Consider the following 16208-nt stretch of genomic DNA (forward strand, 5'->3'; position numbering starts at 1 on the left):
TTAAGCAAGTCAGCAAAACACAGTTTGCCACCTTAACTAAAAAAGCTATTTCAGGCAAGATACATCAGCTCATGAGCTAACAACCCCCCTGCAAATAATTTCCCAGGAAAAGTACAGAAAACCCTCCCTGCAAGGGGTGCAAGGAACAGCCTGTGAGAACTGCCAGTCCATATCTGTCCTGAAAACTCTCCGCATGCAGGACATCTGAAACTCTCAACTCTTCACAAAGGCACAAGAAGGCAAAATAAAACATCTGTGCTGAATTCTTTATGAATTTCTACTCATCATCTATTTGTAAGACAAAATTCTATCAGAAAAAAATAGCAAAATTAATGTAGTTTAATTTTATAACTAAACAACTTTAATTTATACAAACAATAGATTTTATTTCCTCTCCAATTAAAATATGTTCATTATGCCTAATAACACTGTGGTTACATTAATAACAGTTTAGTTATAAAACAAAAAACAACAGAAAGCAGCCTTCTGTTATAAATTATTTTTTTTCCAGGTGAAAATCAAATACTGCTCAAGGAACAACTAGGTTGCACTTCATTTTACATATTCATTACATCACACAGCATAGATTAAAAAAATAGAAAAGGTAGATATTAAATTTCTGTGTATTTGATTTAAAACTTTTACCATGTGAAAAACTATATTCTCTATATTCTATATTCTAAATCTTTTAGTGTGTAGAACTCAAAAGTATATACACAGAACATAGTACTCCACAAAACAAGTCACATAATAAAGAAGAGTATAAAACAGCTGTACTAAAATACAAAGCTGTGATACTTTTTTAATTGGAAATGGAGTCTAGTATGAAAACATTTGAGTATTTTAAGGTGACTCTCATTAGAATAGTCCTTAACTTGCCCACTCCTCTCATGAAGGGCACAAGGTGCATAAAATCTCAATTTCTGTTTAGTTCTCAAAAATCAATGACATTAATGTACATTTTATATACAGAGGGATTTTTGTGGAAAATGGATGGCTAAAACTTCAGTTTACTGAAGCCAATTCATACATCTAAACCCGAAAAAATAGACAAGGAGACACATATCAAAACAGACAAACTTACAAAGCAGAAGAAGTAAACAGAAGGTGAAGTATTCAGCATCAGGTTTGTGTGTATATTCTGAATTATGTCACAACCACCGTTAGAGAAATGATATTTTCAATCTTACATAACATTTTTAAGAAGTTAAAATCTCAGCTATAATACACATGTATACAACACCATTTTAAATTAACTTACTTACAAATTTTATACAGGGATAGGCTCTTTATACAACTGTATTTGCATAAACTTCAGTCATACAGAGTCCTACCAAAGTGAAGCAAAGGAATGATCACAAAGGTTTGCATCATTTGGGCTTTCAGTCTATGAACTGAAGTTACAAAATATACATATTTACCTTTTTATATTGCTTTTTACGTACAAAAAAATTCACTTCAGAAAAATAATTTAAATAATTTTTGAAGTGTTAAAACACGTAGAGTTTGACAGCAGAAAAATCTAAATACTGCCATATGGTTACATCCTGGAATTAACTGCATTTTTAACATTACATTGCACATATTTAAAGCAATAAAGCAGGAAACATTTGCATCCCTAGTGCTGTGTATTTCACTAATACATAAAAATGTCCTGTTTTCTCATAATATCTGTACGACACAGAGGGCATTCACTGAGTACTTGAGCACATTCCTTACAGGCAACTAAGTGACCACAGGGAATGAAGACAACTGACACATCTTTAGCCATACAGATTTTACAGAGCTTTTCTTCTTGCAAGCATCTTAACTTCTCTTCAGTGCTGAGGTCTGAGGAAAAAAACACATAAAAAGAAGTTAACATACTCAGTAACAATCAATCTCATTCTTTTTTTTCCTCTTTACACACAAGGACAATGTTTTCTTCATATGATTTAAAGGTCACCCTTAAAAAGAACAAAATTAAATATTACAAGAGAGAGGAATCCCAGTTGCAGCATAGAATCCTCTTTTTTTCCCCCTTCTCATCTCATTACATCTCCCAAGCCAACACAAGCAGGGAGTTTAGCTATCTATATCTGTAAGAGCTTGAAACCACCAAAATAATGTCCAGCTGCATTGCAAGTTCTTTTTGCCCATAATGCCCATTAGAAATCTTATTTAAAGGAGTAGGCTGGTAAGATCTCTGCCTACCATGCCACCCATATGCTTGTCTTAAATTACAAGTCTCCTGAATCAGAATTCCTGGGTTTGGTCTATTTGCAGAGTGCACCACAAGGGCTTTCTGAGCATGACTTGCACATCCCAGCAAAGCTGGAACACAAATAACTGAAAAGAAACACCATTTAGAAGTACAATTCTTCTCATTGGCCAAGAAGGAAAATGCTTCTACCCCAAGCAAAATTATATACTGAAAACTAACCAATCCCCTACTAAGACTTTTTCATACTGAGCACACTGAATATGACACTGTATCACTGTGACCATTTCATTTTGCCTCAAGATACCCCACACCTATAGTTACTCTTGCTTTCACATGTAATTGTCACAATTTTGGCTTTTTTGTTAGCACATATAACCTTTCCCAGAAGCACACTAGACTTTCAGTATCACACATTTCTGAGGTACTAATATTACTTATTTTATAAATTATACTTATAAATGCTGCTACACTCAAATATTTTAACACCCTCTTTGTTCAGTTTTTTGAATGTCCAAACACAAATCCCTTGAATTTTAAGTTACAATACTGTAACTTCACCTTAGGTAAGGCTGGGATCAGAGGGTAGGATAAACAGATAACAACAAAAAGTATTTCACAGACTAAAGAGCTGATATGAAAGTACACACAGAGGTTTTGTAATTGAATAAGCTCATCTTGCTCAATTGGGATTTCATTTGGTTCTTCTTCCCTTGTATTTTCTTTCTGAGCACTTAAGTCTGCTACCAGATCCTCAACAGAGGTGTGACTTTCTCCAGTCATCTGCAATCTCTTTTCCATGGTGTTCCTAATCTCAGACAAACTGAAACCCATGGCTATGGCACTTTGTACCAAAGGATTCTGTAAGAGATCATCTAAAACAAGAAATTAAAAAAAAAAAATAAAAACAATTTAACAAGGATGAACCTAATTATTGGACAGTATTCACTACAGTACTCTAAGAGATGTTTGCAAATACGTAGCCAAAGGAACCATATTTCCAATTTGAGAATTTTGCTACTTTTAGGTATTTGGTAACATTAGTTTTAATTCAGTTCAGGGAAAAAAAAAAAAATCATACATATGTTGAGAGAAACCAATAAACAATTTGAATTTATAAAACCAAAACACAGCACCATCAGCAAGCAAGCAGGTCTATCCATGGTAAGACACAACACTACTTTGGGAAAACATTTTTCAGCATGTCGGACCTTCCTCTTACTTATCAAAATTGTTCAAAGAGTAAAATTTTTTAACCTGATTTTCACACTCATAAATGAGCAGTGTGAGAGATTTCTTAAACAGGTTTTGTGTAACCACTCTTAGTAGCAACAGCTCTCATTCCCTGGGATGAAGCTGCTTGACTGTCCTCCTCCTACCCCTTTAACTGTCCCGTCCTTTTATTGCTTGGTATTTGTGAAAAGCATTGCAGGAATGTGAAATACTGGAACACATAACAAACTACTTCAGCTTTCTCAGCTTCCTAGTCCTTGCCATTTAACAGCCCAACTCTTCCTGCCCCATGAAAAAGGATTCAGTTCAGTATTCTTTAACATCCATCCCACAGCACTGCTAATTCAATACTTGGTGTACACTCACTGGCTGTCAGACTGCATCCTATACATTCTTCTTCCATGGTTCAGCAATCTCCACTTTACAATATTTACCAAACCATGATTCTATTTCCCCTGAGAGAAATAAAATTCATTCTGCAGTTCTTTAGAAGCAACGTAGCAATGGAAGAGTATCATCCAACAATTTGCCTGTCATGCTTTATTTAAAAATGTAATAGGGTTATTTTTAAATCTAACCATTTCCTTCACTATACATTCAAATATGGATATTCCAAAATAGGGGGGAATACCTTTAGGAAGTATTGTCCCTTCAGCAGCTTCTGTCTAAAAGTGAAATACAAAAAGACAAAATTACAATTCTGAAGAAGTAGAAGGAAACCTATACAGTTACAAAACAGAAAATAGCTATTTGATCTCCATTATTTTTTAAATCCACTCTGAACAATTGCAAAATGATCAGTATTTTGTTATCTCTTTCATACCGTTTGTAACAAGAAAAGAAAATTTATCTGTTTTTAATCATCATAAACCTTAGGTTCCCAGGTTATAAAACAAATGGCACTTGTTCAGTACCCAATAGACAACAAATACAGAGTACCCTGGCTTTGTTCCATGATCCAGCTACAGAGAACTGGGAGACTAAACTCTGATTGACAGAACCAAAACCTACTTTGATGTCTTTCACTTTCTGCCAATGAAAAAAGCAGCAGGAGAATTAAATGACAGATACATAAGAAGAGTAACTTCATATGAAAATTATGTTAAGACTTTTTCTATTTTAACAAAACGATTAATAAGCAAGACACTTACTGTTGGATCACTACACGCGTCTCTTAAGTGAACATTATTTATAAATTCTATCCCCTTTTCCTTGCTCAAAAACCTGCACCTAAAAATGAAAATATTTAGTTTTACTAAAACCACATAAGAAGCAAAAATTTATTACATAACTTTGGAAGCTTTGATAAATTTCCTACATAATTCAGAATGCTGGCTTTTAAAATCTCTAATGTTTAGTCAACATCTGTGACGTTATTGAAACATTTCTAGAAATATCTTAATCGCTTAAGCAGTACTTTTCTTTCTCACTTTCTTTGGTGAAACAGAAAGCTGAAGAGTTATTGGCCATGACAGATCATGCCACAGGTTTAAAAAGGTAAAGACCAATTAAAACCAAACATTATGTTAAAATGCTGGTTCTTTTAGCCTTTTGCAACCAAAGCAGTCACTGGTAAGACAGGTGCCTTACATGCTTGCTTTCACTATTTTCCAGCCAGTCTCAGCCACTGGGCAGAGCTCTTCCCTACCAGAAGATGTAGGGAATGCCACAACTCCTAGGTAGTAGTTCTCCAGCTCCAGCTCACCTTTGGGGACACAGACAGCAGCTGTGAGACTGCCACTGCCACTGACGTGCCAACAACCCCCCAAACAGGACTCTTGATGACCTGAGAGGATCTAATCAAATCTGACATAGTTTAAGCAACCTAAACCAAAATCAAACCCAAACCAAGAGGAGTGAAATGTAGCAAGAAAACACATCTTAACCATTTGCTGCACCAAGCCAAAAACTTGGAATTGTATCTCTTTCGAGTGGCAGAGGCTAATAATTAAAATCTGCCTGTACCACTATTGGAAAAGGGAACAGCTAATACATAAATACCAATCTCAAACTTCCACAGAGCCTTTCACCACAAAAGAGAAATTTGGCAGCAAACACATAAAAGACATTGATTTTATCAGTGTTACATAAGTAACTGAGACTTTGTACTTGGACAGCTTCTGTCCACTTGTAAGAATTACTGAGTCATATACTGTTCTTCCTTTCCTCAAAATAGATTTAAGACAACATTGTCAGTCTTTCTAAAAAGCGCTTCTGGGTCTGGAATCCTTCATCCTTTAAATTATACAGAACTGTGTTTTGAATTCCATGCCACTGCCGACTGCTTCAGCTTTGTTTGCACTGTGACAGAAGCTTAGTCATTTTGTATCCTGGTATAAGTTACAAACATTAACATGTATGTAGCTAATAAGATAACCATTAGATGTAGCACTTGGATAATGAGAAGAAAAATCAGATACATATTCACAAAACTATGTAATTCTTCTTGCTAAGAGACCAGTTAAGTCCAGATAGAGAAAACTTTCCTTCCCTTTAATAATGCCTAGAAATAAGCCAACATAAAATTATTTTCATAACTTTAATTATTAAGCCATAATCAACCTTCTGAAACCTTTATTAGTATGCTCTGTCATTAAAATGCAACATACTGTAAATAAGACTCAGACATGCACCAAGAAAAGAGTAAAAAATGCCTTACCCAGGAAACCATTTGGCATGTTGATCCCATGGATCTTCATTTTCCTTCCATTCTCGCAATCCTCCACCACAGTGGAAACACACAACATGATCACCATTACCTGAGCAAACACACAAGAATTTCTAGTAAGCATAACATCAAGTTTGCAACTAAAATGTTACATTACTAAGAAATGAAATGTTTATTTTACTGATTTGCAATTTCAACTAAAAAGAACTCCATTTTAACGGAGGACAACACACATGATTTAAACCAAATGTTCAGGAGAGAACTGAGCTTAAAAAAATACAAAATAAGAGTAGCACGAAGTTTTCCTGAATTTTATTTGAGTAAGTTATTATAGATAAAAAGTAAAAGCTAAAAATAATCTATTATTAAGTAACTCCATCCAATGGTAAACAAGCCCTGAAGATAGCCACAAAGAATTAGGGATGTTTACATGTCTTTTTGGCCCTTCATTTCCATGTTAAGTTCAACAGGCCCTATGCAGCAGTAGCATAACCAGCTGAGGAGAATTGCATTCTCTCTGTTCTAGCACTGTGTCTACTGTAATCCAAGACTGCACCAGAAACTACTAAGATATTGTGTTTATTGAGATGGGAGGAGGTATGGACAGAGTTTTTCTAAAGGGTTAAATTATTCTCAGGCCACAGGAAACAATTTTCACAGAAGTCACCTGAACAGCCGTGGGTCTGATAAGCTGGTGCCCAGTTACTGCACCTTCACAATACAGATCTCTTGGTACTTCTAGGAATTTAAGAAGAAATCAATAAAAACACTTCTGCTGGGTACAAATATTGTCCATATATAACCCATACAGGAATAAATCAAAGGTTATTTATGGCCACAGGTTGAACAAATGGAATCAGATTAAAAAGTTCTTCCAAGAGCTACTAAGAGAAGTCAATTAAGAAGAGAGCAAGAGATTACCCCTTTTCTTTGTGACCTCACACTTTGCACTCATACAGCACCTCTCAGAGAGGAATTTCAAAGGTCTTTAATGGCACTGTGCAATTCCATCTAACTGGGAAACCAATGCACAGAGACACTGGAGTCTTATCTAAGTCAAACACTACATGCCTAAGAGCAAAAGCTCTTCCACTGGCATCAGTGTCTTCATAAAGCTTTTACAGCAGGCAGTAGTGGCATCTGCTAGTTCTGGATGTCCACATGCCATAATAATGGAAACATGTGTTAACAAAGTAAAATGGCACACAACCTGCATTGTCTTGTTCCCAGGCCTCTGTGCAGGCCACAGGCCCACTCCTTACACCTCAGGTCTCGAGGACAGCAGTTCATGTCTTAAAAAATACTAACTCCAATAACTGTCATTGTGAAAGATGTATTATGAGGGTTTTAGCAGGCATGGAAAACATTTGGCTGTTTTACTGCTAGAAGTAAATTTATGACCAAGTTTCTATTTTGCTATTAAACATACCTGATATAATGTACATAATGTACTTAAGACACAAGAAGTGTGAGAAGTGGTTAACAGAGTAACACAATTCTGGCAAATCATTGCCTATTAGAATTTTTAAAAATGCCCTTTTTTCCCTAACAAGACATTTTCTCATATACAATTCCTTTGTAAAAGGTATTAGCCATTCTAAGGTCTGGCTTACCTACGCTGTAGAACCCAGCTTCTGCAAGTTGCTCTTTGTCAACAGGATATATCCAAGACAAAAACGTTTGTAAACGTCTTCCATACTTTGCCATAGATGGATTCCTTGGGTGCTGTGCATTGTTCAGGCCACTTATCCCAAATTCATCAGGAACAGATTCACTTGGAACATTTCCAACATCCCGGCCCAGTACAAAAAGGCATTTGGGAAAATGCCTCTTGTGTTCTGACCAAGCTCTGTCAGTGGGTTCCCAGTTCTTCAGTTTTCCACCACAACAAAAACACGCCACTTGATCACCAACACCTGTATAATAAAATCCAGCATTAGCTAATTCCTGTGGTGTCAATTGGTCATTGAGGGGCCAGTTGTGAAAAGACTTTAATCTTGTTTCTTCACTGCACATAGCAGGGTTCCTAGGATATAAAGTATCTGACATATCCACAACCTGCCTAGTTCTCAAAAGGTAATCTGCCTCCACGTCAGGGTCATCCAGGGCACACAGGAGGGCTGAATTGCTGGAACCATTTTCAGTTCTGTGCTGGTAGTTCTGGCCTACAGGATCCACATCATCTTCCAGAAAAGCAGAGTCGGTAATAAATTTGCAGTTTGGGGAAAGCTGTTTGTGCCTCTCAACTGCAGAATCCCCAGATGCCCATCCTTCAATAGTTGCATGGCAACTGAAGCACTCCACTTTGTCACCTTCTCCAGTGTAAATAAAGCCAGCTCGTGCCAGTGCTAAGGCCGACACCGGGCAGCCGAGGGGAAAGCCAACAAACGTGCCCAGGCGACAGCGTTCCTGTGCCCATTCCTGGCCACAGTCCGTGTCTGGGGTGGCACAGCCCGAATGATGCGGGACATTACACGTCATCTCTGCATAGCCACAGCTCTCCTTGAGGTTTCCTAAACAAAGAATATCTGGTTTAGTTTCACAGACAGAAGGACAGATCACACCCAGACACAAACTGGAAACTGGCTAAATTCAACTCCCCTTTCTGTATTAAAATGACTCTTCCTCTTCCCTCCCATCTCACCCATTATGTGCCACACAGAGGCAAACACCATAACACTAAAACCAAAATAATTTAAAAAATATGTAAAGAAAGGCAGAAATATCAAGATGTTTGACAGGCCTATAAACATTTACCTGGAAAACCCACCAGTTTATAGCTTTAAAAGCTATAAAAACAAAATATTTAACAAAACTTCTAAGTAAAACCCTGCCAAAAGACTTCTGAACCCAAAATACAAAGTTACTCAATTTAAAATACAGGTCTGAACCAGACCATATTTGCAGGATTTTAGAGCCCACTTCTCAAGCACAACTACCTATTATCCCCATATGAAGGCCATGACCCCCACCTCATTTAAAAGAAAACCAAAAAACCCCAACCAAAGAAACAAAAAAAAAACACCTTTTGTACTTCTGCTATATTGTAAAGACATACCTCAATTTATCTTTGAGCAAAATATCTTGTGAAATAAACTACTAGGTGTTTCACTAGGGCATTTTAACAACGAGCTGTGCACTGCTTTCAAGATCAGTGCCTTGGCATTAATGTTCACGCCCAGCACATTGCTTCCACTTTTCCATGCCCTACCTACACTCTCTTACCTAAAATTCCTGTGCCTCTGCCATCACCTCACCACCTGTTGCACACTCCTATTCCTCCCTACACTTTCCCAGGGTGAGTATCAACTGCTAGTCCTGCCCCATGTCCTTTCTGCAGAAGGCTGCTAAGGGAGCTCAGACAAGCCCCATCTCTCCCGAGGACGAAAGGAACCAACTTGGCTACAGCAGGTCTTGTGCAAGAACCACAAACTGTCACAGTCATTGCCTTCATCCCAGTATGGAGGAAATCAGAGCACAGGAAAACTTCACCCCTTGTCCAGACAAGTGCGGTGACATTATTGGCTTAGAAAGTCTTGGTTATTGCTCATACACATCTCAAAGTGGTAAATTAAATTATTGTGAGACTGCCCAAATCAAATTCTTAGCACAAAGCAGTAATAATTCAGCAATTAGCAAAAAGGAAGAACAGAATACATATTTATTTAAACAAGTGTCCTTCTCCATTTTCCACATGAATCCTGAAATATATCTATTTCCAGTCCTCATCTAAGTTAGGTGAGCAGGCAAAAATTCAGCTTCCTCAATGCCTGCATTAATATTGATTATACTTTCTGTGAGGTCAATGCAGATGTTATAATCGTAACAATTGCTTATATAAAACCAGATTTAGTTTCTACAGGAAGGACAAAAGCATTTTTAGAGTTCAGAAGGGAGAGGGGGAAATTAAAATGCCTGTGCATTGCAGGATTGCTGCATCCCCTGCCAAGATGACAAAGATAATTAACATACAAGCAGGTAGAGAAAACGTGACGTTAGAGACCCAGCATGAGCGCTTCATGTAATCACAAGACTTCCCAGCACCAGCTTTAATTCCTTCTGTATGTCAGCTCATGACTAATGTAATGACACTAGAAATTATACTGTAGCTGTCTGGTTTAGCTTAGCAAACTCAAAAATAGCCTCTAAATAAATTACATTGACTGACCTACAAATCTGACCTATATGCTTGTTTTGACTGTGAAGGGCAAAAAACCCCAAACAAGTAATTACATGTAGTAATATGAAAGCTGTCACAAAACATGTATTTTTATATACACATATATTGAAAACAAGTGGATTTTCATAACAGAAGTTTAAATATTCATTAAGCATTGAGGCAAACTCCTTGCTTGTGTAAGCATTGGTTTATATACAACATTAGTACTACTTTATATGCAGCATCAAGTTCAATTATTTCTATTTCAAACAAGTGTTAAAAAAAACCTATTCAAAGTGTAAAATCACAAGTAGTTCAGGAATAGTATTTCTGCACGGGTATTTTAACAGTTGCCTTACTCCATTTAGTTGGAATAATGATTTAAGCAATATCCTGCATCATAACAGCACTCAGACAGGTATTACCTGCAGAAGAAAAATGACTGAAGGTAAATTTTTGAATAGTTTATGGCTAAGAAACATAATTTCACAAAAATCACCCACCTAAGACAGGTATAAAAGACTTTATAATACATACCAGCAGCAAACCTGTGTTCAGAGTATGTATGCAGAGGTTAATTAAGCCTTTCTGCATAGGTTTTAATTAAGTACATGTGACTCAAAAGTAGAACATCCAGAAATGTTTTAACTATTATTGAAGCATTAAATATTTCCTTATACAGTGAGTGAACAAAATCTATTTTAGCCTGAAAAGCTTCCAGAAGCTGAGCCAAGTTTAACCCTACTTTTAAAGATCTGAAGGCAATTTGTCAGAAGACATCACCCATTTCCAAGCCAAAGTATCCATTCAGATAGTCCACTGATTATGTTTCAGCAGAAGAGATAAAAACAAAATTTATAGAAAAAAATGTTAACTTGTTCAAAATGCAAAATTTTATACTGTGGTTCTGCAAAAACCCCCATGATTAAATCAGCTTAAAAAATATTAACAGGTATGATTTCATGCAAAAATATGACATTATCATATTACCTAGATCTGAAATACTTCGAAGGAAAAGTACAGAACCCACTGTCCCTTTCAAGTATATTTTATTAGATATGGTTATTTCTAGCCCTAACCCTAAAAGAGATTGGCATTTTAAGGAGTTATTTTTAACTCTTCCACATGACAAGCATGGTAGTAACCTCCAAATAAGAAATCTACTTGCACAGCCTCATGTTCCTGACCAAAGGGTACACGAACACGGAGCTTCTACCCCTTGCCTTGCTGACTGTAAGAGCAATATTAGTGTTTATTGTTGACTGAATTTTGAAATGTGAGTAGTGCACCAAGTAAATATCAAACAGAACATACTGTACTGGCTGACACACGGATTATGCACATGTCACTTCAATGAACTTCAGTTTCTGCCTGCTCAGCTGCAACTAGATCAAGGAAGGTGCGTGCTGCTAACTGGAAGTGTACTTCAAAGGATTAAAACCACGAGAAACACAGGATTTATGTGAACAGTCTTTACAAATTTTAGCATATTTACATCTAATTATCAATAGCAATTTTTAAAAAAATTCTGCCTAGAGATATTTTACTTTATTTTAAAAAGAGGGTATGTGTCTACAGAATGCCTCTTGATTCAGTGCCAAAGGTTACATAACCCATCAGCTCAGCTTCATCTGTCTATTCTTCAGACAGGTCCTACTTAGCCTCCCACCAGGGTCAGTCATCCCAGGAAGTCAGTCAGCTGTTCAAGGTTACAGTAAGCTATTATATCCTCCTAATTTTTTACTTTAGTCACACAGACTCTTACACTCTCCCCATCTTTGAAAACTACATTACCAGGCCAACAGAAACATACCATTCTGAGAATTATTTTCACATTGTATTTTTCTTCATGAAGAAGTAATATGGGTACAGAACAGAGCAATAAACAAGAAAAATGGATTCATGGCAAGGCTCTCCATAGATAAGGGTGAGACAAATTTGCATCTGCTAAGGGCAGAGAAAAAAAGGAATTGTTTTTGTGAACTTGCAAGTTAAATGTCTTCAGAAGAACTGTAGCTGTATGTATGACAATGAAAGATTAAATATCAGCCACTATAGAAAAAACTGGCATGCTGTAGCCTAAGTAAGTTACTGCTCCTTTGGCTAAGGAACAAAAAAATTACCCAGTCAACAGGGGTTAGTAAGGAGAACAACCAAGAGTAAAAAATGCCCATCAAAACTTGCAGTGCCCTGAGTATGAGCCACGCTTCAGGATTAGTGCTACATCCTTTTACAAATCCTTTAAACTTAAAGAAAAATACGGGAAAACAGGGCTTCTTTCATAATGATATAATGATAGAGTGCTTTAGCTACAGCATGATTAATGCCTGGATTCTAAAGCCAAGTTGCAAGAGCACCCAAGTTCAGGGAGTCCGGCGGCTCCTGCCTCGCCCCTGCCAAGGGCGTTCCCTGCCCCAGCCAGGGCTCCTGCCCAGCCAGCTGAGCTCAGGGCACAGTCTGCACTGCAGCCTGGGGCACAAACAGCACCCTGAGATTTTCTGCTGTCATGGCATGAATGTTTTGCTATTAAAGAATGAGAAGAATCTGCATATATATTTTACGTATGTACATATATATATATATATGTATTTAGACAAATACCATCTTGTAACCTTGGAAATCCGTCTTGAATTATCCTCTGTATTTTAATCTTAAATTCGAATTGGGGATTAATTCTTATTATAATATTGTACCAAAAATGAAAGTTGCACCTGTTGAAAACACTCTGCTTGCCTTTCTATTTGATAAGAAGCTCAGCAAAACATAGAAGGAGAAAGACAATGATCTGCAAGATAGGTGCAGCTTCATTTTACATTTTTAATGATAGGAGTGACACTCCATTCAAGCTTTGCAGCATGCCTTCTTCAGTCTTAACAGCCTTTTAATCTTCACACACAGCTACTTTTTCATGTTCATAAATCTTGCTATTTCTAGAGCCTGACTTTCAATCACCATGTTCAGAATATTTTGGATTAGAACTCCATGAAAAATACCACATGCTATGAAAAATAAAAAGCAGCAAAAGACTGTACACTGTTAGTTGCTGAAACAAAAAAATACAAAAGGTACTTACAATAGTTCTCCCTAAGAAATTAGTATCCAATCAGACCAAGTATAGCAATAGATTAATCAAAGCAGATACTGGTTTCATCCCTATTTTCCAACAATCTTTAGAACAAATTCCAGTATTTACATTCCTGTTGATAGAAAAAAAACCAGAGGTTAAAAAACTTCTTTTTCACATAATCTTCAGCTTTGTTTCTGAAGGCACAACTTCAAAACTATGACCAAAACAACATTTTAAAATTGTCTTTCGGTCAAGAAATCCAAATTAAAATATATTCTTAAATTGAAAGAGTCTGAGGTCAGGGAAAGTCTGAGATGTAGATGTTTTACTAAAACTAGCAAGGCACATAAATTGGAGATACCTCAGAAAATCCAAAGAAAACAAAACAAAATCCTGGAATTAAAAACTAGAGGGCAGCAAAAAGGAGAAAAACTGTAACAGCAGATAGAATAACATCCCATGACCCAGACTTCTCTCTCCTAGGAAATTCTGTATCTGATTACAAGTTGGATTTTCTGGAACTCTTCAGCTCCCTAATGCTGTCTCACCCACCCTGGGAGGACAGCAACAGACACAGAGGCCCTATCACATGTACACACTGCAATGAAATCCATTTTCATACTTCTAAAAATCGAGATATGATCACATATTTTTTTTTACTTTTCTGATAACAAACACAAGTCTGCCTCATATCAGTGGAAGCAGTCAAAAAATACCACAACCAACCAACCACCCTCATCAGAATTCTTTCACTTTTGCTGCTGGTTACAAAGGGCAAGGTCAGAGGAGGAGCAGAACAATCATTAACTTGTTCCTTTGCCCTTCTTGGCCAATGCTGTGGGTGCCAAGCTTTCTATGGATGGAAGTAGTTGGGGGTTCTTTAAAGGACTTCAAAGAAAACTGCAAAGCAATCAAGCAGATAGCAAAATGAAGCAATTAAGAAAATGAAACATATCCAAATAAAAGCTCAATCAACTAATCAATTACATGAAAACTTGTTTTCTTAGAGAGAATAGTTCACTGTTATCTTCTCTGTTACGTGGTGATTTACTTCAGGATAAACAATGAGAACATTAAATTAATACATTTCCTACTGCTCTTCATAAAGGTATTAAATTTAAAAAAAAGTATTTGACAAAAAAAATGATTTTTCATAGTTGGTTACTTTCCCTTCCAAATCGGCCTATTCTAAGATACTGTGGTTTCAAACTGTTCATTGAAGAAATGAAGCATCCTCCCAGTTAGCTACATGAAGCATAGCAAAGAAAAGAGCAATGTAAGATTGTAGCAGTGAAGGAGTCATGAAAACAGTCTGCAAACATATTTGTACTTTGTAGCAGGTGCAGATTAATAACAGTTTAACAAGACAGACATTACCTCGACTGAAATGAGTACTTACAACCATTTAGAGGGCTTCTAGCAGGAAGACAGGAGCATCAGACAGTAGTACAGAAGCAGAAATAAACTTAAAGAGAAATATATAAGCATAAAAGCATAGCCATTGTGCAAAAGAGAACTGCCTGAAGTTTCAATTACAGCTAAAAAAAATATTACCTGACTGAACTTCTCCCTGCAGAATTCTTAAGAACTACTGCGATCTTAACAAAGCAAAACTGAACAAAATCGCATTTTTATTAACAAGAAGCAGAAAGGAAATTCTAGAAAATCCGATGGGTCTAATAAAAGAAAAACAATAACCGAGTGGGCACGGCTGGGTTCGGGGCAGCCCCGGGCGGTGGCGGTGCCCGTCCCCATGGCAACGCCCCGCCGTGGGACCACCCGCCGGGGCCGTGCGCGCCCGGGGGACAGCGGCGGCCCCGCCGGCTCTCGGCACTCCCGGGGCACCGCCGTGAGGGCGGCGCGGGGGCACCGAGCCCCCTGCCCGGCGGGGACCCCTCCGAGCCGCGCGGGGCAGCGAGAGCCGCCAGTGCGGGCAGCCGTGCAGCCCGACCCGCCCCGGGGTCCCTCCCGCTGCCCCTGTCCCACCGCTGTCCGGGCACTGCCGGGCGCGCAAAGCGCTCCCCTGACAACTCACGGACGCGTCCGTCCCGCTCGGCGCGGCCCCGGCGCGGGAGCCGCTCCCGGTACGCACGCTGAGAAGATGGCGGCTCCCGGCAGCCTCAGCGCCCGCGGGCGGGAGCGGCGCCCCCTGCCGGGCCGGGGGGGGCGCGGCGGGGCGGCTCCGGCCGGCGGAGGGCGGCGCGTGGCGGCGGCGGCGGGAACTGCAGGGCGAGAGCCCTCAAACCCCTGAGCCCTCAAACCCGCTCAGCCCGCTCAAATCTCCCCGTCAAACCCTCAGGCCGCTCAAACCCCTCAGCCCGCTCAAACCCCTCAGCCCGCTCAAACCGCTCAGCCCGCTCAAACCCCTCAGCCCACTCAAATCCCTCAGCCCACTCAAACTGCTCAGCCCCCTGAGCCCACTCAAACCCATGAGCCCACTCAAACCCCTGAGCCCGCTCAAACCCCTCAACCCACTCAAATCCCTCAGCCCACTCAAACCCCTCAGCCCGCTCAGCCCCCTCAACCTCGCGTGTCTCGGTCCCCTCAGTGCCCCATGTGCACAATGGGGTTTCTTTGCAGTTTTCTTTGAAGTCCTTTAAAGAACCCCCAACTACTGTGCACAATGGGGTTTCCATACTTATGCCTCCCTGCATTATGTATGTGAGGTATGTATTGTATTTTTTCAGCTCGTGTTATTTACGCAATGAATAAGTAAAGAAACCACCCAGTTATCTTGGAAAGTCAATGCTCTATAGCACACATGGTGGCACTTTACATACACACTCTTCTCCCAAGCCTGGTACTGCACAGCATTTCACACAAAATTAATTTCTTCCACTCTGGAAAGTAACTTTCTGTATATATTATCACATAGAGTTGA

General features: G+C 38.7%; 1 protein-coding gene across 7 annotated transcripts; it reads right to left on the reverse strand.

Annotated features, from left to right (window-relative positions):
- Positions 1-336: 336 nt before the first annotated feature.
- Positions 337-15013, reverse strand: XIAP (X-linked inhibitor of apoptosis). 7 transcript variants are annotated; one of them, XM_029959115.1, is made up of 10 exons: positions 14727-14857; positions 13334-13457; positions 12074-12207; positions 10620-10685; positions 7715-8614; positions 6093-6192; positions 4585-4663; positions 4065-4098; positions 2851-3075; positions 337-1830 (listed from the first exon to the last, which is right to left on the reverse strand). In XM_029959115.1, exons 5-10 carry the CDS (start codon positions 8580-8582, stop codon positions 1637-1639), a joined length of 1500 nt encoding a protein of 499 aa, XP_029814975.1. In that variant the 5' UTR covers positions 8583-8614; positions 10620-10685; positions 12074-12207; positions 13334-13457; positions 14727-14857; the 3' UTR covers positions 337-1636. The 7 variants fall into 7 exon arrangements, with proteins under 7 accessions (XP_029814975.1, XP_029814976.1, XP_017926272.2 ...); XM_029959116.1 differs by lacking the exon at positions 10620-10685; XM_018070783.2 differs by lacking the exons at positions 10620-10685; positions 12074-12207; positions 14727-14857 and adding an exon at positions 14882-15013.
- Between the last annotated feature and the right edge of the window lie 1195 nt (positions 15014-16208).

This window comes from Manacus vitellinus, unplaced genomic scaffold (genome assembly GCF_001715985.3).
Source record: "Manacus vitellinus isolate BGI_N305 unplaced genomic scaffold, ASM171598v3 scaffold_19_pilon, whole genome shotgun sequence".
Lineage (NCBI taxonomy): Eukaryota > Metazoa > Chordata > Aves > Passeriformes > Pipridae > Manacus > Manacus vitellinus.